This window comes from Nansenia antarctica (genome assembly GCF_963989245.1).
Source record: "Nansenia antarctica genome assembly, chromosome: 11".
In the NCBI taxonomy this organism is placed as follows: Eukaryota; Metazoa; Chordata; class Actinopteri; order Argentiniformes; family Microstomatidae; genus Nansenia; species Nansenia antarctica.
In genome coordinates, this window is record NC_137681.1 from 26365759 (window position 1) to 26368258 (window position 2500).

The following is a 2500-nucleotide window of genomic DNA, read 5'->3' on the forward strand; positions in this document are numbered from 1 at the left end:
TGACTGTGTTGTTCCCTCAGACAAGCAGCAGAAGGGGTCCTTCTACATCAACGGCTACAGTGCAGAGCTGGTGGCCAACCTGAGGAAGGACTCCAAGAAGAACGCCTGCTTCGAGCTGAGCGCCCCAGGACGACGATCCTTCCAGGTGTGTGTGTGGGTTTGTGTGTGTGTGTGCGTGCGTGCGGGGGTGCGTGTGTGCGTGCGTGCGTGTGTGAGTGTGTGTGGGTGCGTGCGTGTGTGTGTGAGTGTGTGTGTGTGTGTGTGTGTGCGTGTGTGTGTGTGTGCTGGGCTGCATGTGCTTTACTGTGTCTTGTTTATCTGTTGTCCCCAGTTCACGGCCAGCAGCCCCAAAGAGGCCAGGGAATGGGTCGACCAGATCAACTTTGTCCTTAAAGGTAAGTCAACATGTGGCCTGGGGTGGTCCAGTGGTCTAGCACCATGGCCTGGGGTGGTCCAGTGGTCTAGCACCATGGCCTGGGGTGGTCCAGTGGTCTAGCACCATGGCCTGGGGTGGTCCAGTGGTCTAGCACCATGGCCTGGGGTGGTCCAGTGGTCTAGCACCATGGCCTGGGGTGGTCCAGTGGTCTAGCACCGCGGTCTACAGTGCACTGCACACATATGACCATGTCGGCATGGGTACAAATCCGGCCCACATGCCCTCTCTCCCTTCTTCTCCTTACTTTCCTGTCTGTCTTCACTGTATCTGTCCAAAACAATGAACAATATGAGTGGGAATGCCCCACTCAGAACAAATTAGAAAAAAAGAAATAATACTCCCTAGTATTACAGGTCAGTCACCATACTGCTCAGTATTAATGGTAATGTCACCATACTCCATAGTATTAGAGTATGTTTCTATTGTTTCTCCTGAGATTTCTACTACCCCCTTGTACTGTCTACCCAGTGTCTGCTATTGAAAAAAGAAAGAAAGAAAGAACAATGGCCGCTGGCCTGAGCTAGATTACTTTTCCTGCTACGACTGGTTGGTTGATGATTCACTTACTTAGTCAAATGTATTGATTGTAAGTCGGTTTGGAATAAGGCGTCTGCTAAATGCCAAACATGTAAATATTAAAGGGAAGTCACCATCCTCCACAGTATTCTCAGAACACACACCCGATAGAAAAGCACATTGAGACTCACATCCACCCCTCCCCCTAACCTCTCCTCTCCCGACAGGATTTCACAATCTCCCTCGCCAACGAAACGTACACAACGAAAGTGGACCATTTATATCTCTCATTCCAATATATACCCATACCCTTCCCCGGACCGGCCAATCAGCAGCGCTCATCCCAACCTCCTCATTCACCTCGTCACCCCCCCCTCCCTCCCTCCCCTCCCCCCCCCCCCCCCCCCCCTCCCCCCACCCTACCGATTTCCACCTTACGGGAAATTGATTGGTAGCTGTTCTGGTTATCCTCTGTTGACATCGATTTCTGCCCGTGCCCGTGGAGCCTCACAGAGGGACCTGATACCCTGTGTTGCAGTGGTCCAGTCGCCCGCCATTAGCCCGCCGCTCCGTCTGCGGGGGACGGGGCTGCAGCGCTGCAGCCGCCAGGCGCTATAACAGGCTCTCACAGACCCGCTGGCTAGCGGGAAAGTAACAGACACCCGGTCGTTTATCTTCTCTCCGTCCACCTCCCTTTCACTACCGAGCTGTACACGTACACACGTACACATACGACTCACATATGTACAAGGGGGGGAGGGGGGCGGGGGGGGTTGAGATGATTCCTGGTTTCTTCCTGTTGTCTCCTGATCTTCTGACGCCTTATTCCAAAGCGACTTACAATCGATACATTTGACTAAGCGAAGTGAATTGTCATCGATTCGTTCCAGTCGTAGCAGGAAGAGTAATCTGGCTCAGGCCAGGGGCCTTTGGCAGTCGTTGTGATAGAAGAAGAAAGATTTCATGTTGTTCGTTGACTTTACTTTTTGAACACCGGAGATCAGGGTGTCACAATGTCCCCCCCCCCACACACACACAAATATCCTTTGAAAGGGATTAACCTAATTAGCCTAATTAACGTAATGATGACCTAATTAGAAGGTGACAGCCTTGTGTTTGTCCCCTGGTGGCTTCTCGGTAAGTTGCATTTGTAACGTTTGATCATGACAACTAACCAGGCAAATGCTTATACTGTAATAATATAATGGTCTTATTCTTATCAGGTGACATTGAAAACATGGCTGCTCACTCCCTTTGCGAACCCTCAGACACCGGAGGAAATCCAGTATAATTTAGCGCATGGCCGGGCAAGGTCCGTTGTGGAACGCACTATAGGCATGTTGAAGGGGAGATAGACAGCTCCGGAGGGATATGAAGACTGAATTACAATCATAAACATCAGTTCCCTTTAAATCTTGAATTAAACTCATTTTCTCGGCTGATAACAACATCGTTAATTTTATTACGAGACACTTTAGTTTCACTTCACATGAATTACAGTAGGCAGTGCGGCTCACATGCCTGTAATAACTCCGCATAACCAGTAGG

The 2500-nt window shown here is 50.3% G+C and overlaps 1 protein-coding gene across 1 annotated transcript in view; it reads left to right on the forward strand.

The window, feature by feature from the left end:
• The window catches only part of skap1 (src kinase associated phosphoprotein 1), a gene marked incomplete at both ends in the record, with an annotated part of 43374 nt that overhangs the window by 17096 nt on the left and 23778 nt on the right, over positions 1 to 2500 (forward strand). Inside the window, 2 exons of the mRNA XM_080542531.1 lie at positions 21 to 145; positions 332 to 395. Coding sequence (XP_080398657.1) covers positions 21 to 145; positions 332 to 395 — 189 coding nt within the window. The remainder of the gene's footprint in view (positions 1 to 20; positions 146 to 331; positions 396 to 2500) is intronic.